The sequence below is a fragment of the Nerophis ophidion genome, linkage group LG04 (genome assembly GCF_033978795.1).
Source record: "Nerophis ophidion isolate RoL-2023_Sa linkage group LG04, RoL_Noph_v1.0, whole genome shotgun sequence".
Classification (NCBI taxonomy): Eukaryota; Metazoa; Chordata; class Actinopteri; order Syngnathiformes; family Syngnathidae; genus Nerophis; species Nerophis ophidion.
In genome coordinates, this window is record NC_084614.1 from 81,016,403 (window position 1) to 81,018,482 (window position 2,080).

A 2,080-nucleotide genomic window follows, 5' to 3' on the forward strand; every position below is an offset into this window, starting at 1 on the left:
ACGCGACCCCGCGACCCCAAAAGGGAATAAGTGGGTGGATGGATATATATATATACATACATATATATATTTGTCCCTTTCGGGGTCGCAGGGGGTTTTATATATATATATATATATATATATATATATAGCGCCCCCCGCGACCCCAAAAGGGAATAAGCGGTAGAAAATGGATGGATGGATATATATATATTTATATGTGTATGTATATATGTATACATGTGTATATATGTCTATTTATACATATATATACTGTATACATATATTTGTATATATGTGTGTGTGTATATACATATATATATACATATATATGTATATATATATGTATATATGTATGTATTTATACATATATGTATATATATGTGTGTATATGTATATATATATATATATATATATGTGTTTGTGTATATATATATATATATATGTGTGTGTGTATATGTATATATATATGTGTATATGTATATATATATGTATATATATATATATATATATATATATATATATATATATATATATATAGTGTCACGCCAGAGCCGAAAGTGGGTATTCAAAGACGTTTTTGCAATGCTGTATCCTGTGTTGAAAAGGCCTACATTAATCAATCGTTTTTTAACTGTAATAAAATACAGCATAAAACGCAGGAATGTTCTTTTACGGCAGGCGAGACCGCGGTCTTTTTTTTTTTAAATAGCCACTTCCGGTTCCGGTGTGACGAAAGGTTGTGTTTATATATGTTTTTGTGATCAGTTCTTTCGTTTATGCCGACGGATCATTGAACATGTTTGTTGTATGAAATATAAAATAACAATCAAATCGTCTTGTGAAAAGAGTTCTTCGATTAAAAATAAATAAATAATTTATTTATTAATTTATTCAGTCAAACCACGCTGTAATTGTGCAACATGACCGGCAGGGGGCAGCAGCGCCCCTCAGCGACTTTGCAACCGGCAGGCGAATAGCTGAAGTGACGTCATCACGCTGGACGCGCGGCGCCGCAGCAGCAGCAGCATGTCGCTAAATGGAGGTTAGTCACGTTCCTAAGTAACAAAATGAGTTTGACATGCCGCATAAACACCGGAACTTGTGCGCCCACGAAGTCCTTGCCGACTTTTGTAACGGAGTTTGAGCGGAGTTGGTGTGGCTAACGGCTGCTTTGCTAGCTAGCTAGCTCGCGGCTAGCCTGCCGGAGATGACAGACATGCTAACTGTCGACGACGTGCAAGCTGCGTCAAAACTAACCAAAGAGTTGTCTGTGTTTGTGCTTTCTTAATCCTTCATGTCCTCTCTCATGTCAGAGGAGGAAGACTTCGAGTGGGAACCACCTACTGAGGCCGAGATGAAAGTGATCCAGGCCCGCAGGGAGAGACAAGACCAGATCAGCAAAGTGATGGGAGAATACATGCTCAAAGGATACAAGATGTTGGGCGACTGCTGTGACGTCTGTGGGGTGCGACACACACACACACACACACACACACACACACACACACACACACACACACACACACACACACACACACAAAGTGATGGGAGAATACATGCTCAAAGGCTACAAGATGCTGGGCGACTGCTGTGACGTCTGTGGGGTGCGACACACACACACACACACACACACACACACACACACACACACACACACACACACACACACACACACACAAAGTGATGGGAGAATACATGCTCAAAGGCTACAAGATGCTGGGCGACTGCTGTGACGTCTGTGGGGTGCGACACACACACACACACACACACACACACACACACACACACACACACACACACACACACACACACACACACACAAAGTGATGGGAGAATACATGCTCAAAGGCTACAAGATGCTGGGCGACTGCTGTGACGTCTGTGGGGTGCGACACACACACACACACACACACACACACACACACACACACACACACACACACACACACACACACACACACAAAGTGATGGGAGAATAAATGCTCAAAGGCTACAAGATGCTGGGCGACTGCCGTGACGTCTGTGGGGTGCGACACACACACACACACACACACACACACACACACACAAAGTGATGGGAGAATACATGCTCAAAGGC

General features: G+C 42.0%; 1 protein-coding gene across 2 annotated transcripts in view; it reads left to right on the forward strand.

Moving 5' to 3' along the window:
* Nucleotides 1-867: 867 nt before the first annotated feature.
* The window catches only part of LOC133552023 (protein ZNRD2-like), a 10,419-nt gene continuing 9,206 nt past the window's right edge, over nt 868-2,080 (forward strand). Inside the window, exons 1-2 of one of the 2 annotated variants that reach the window (XM_061899268.1) lie at nt 868-1,024; nt 1,296-1,447. In XM_061899268.1, coding sequence (XP_061755252.1) covers nt 1,009-1,024; nt 1,296-1,447 — 168 coding nt within the window. In that variant the 5' untranslated portion in view covers nt 868-1,008. Of the gene's footprint in view, nt 1,025-1,261; nt 1,448-2,080 lie in introns of those variants that run through there. The other variant, XM_061899267.1, reaches the window with a different exon arrangement.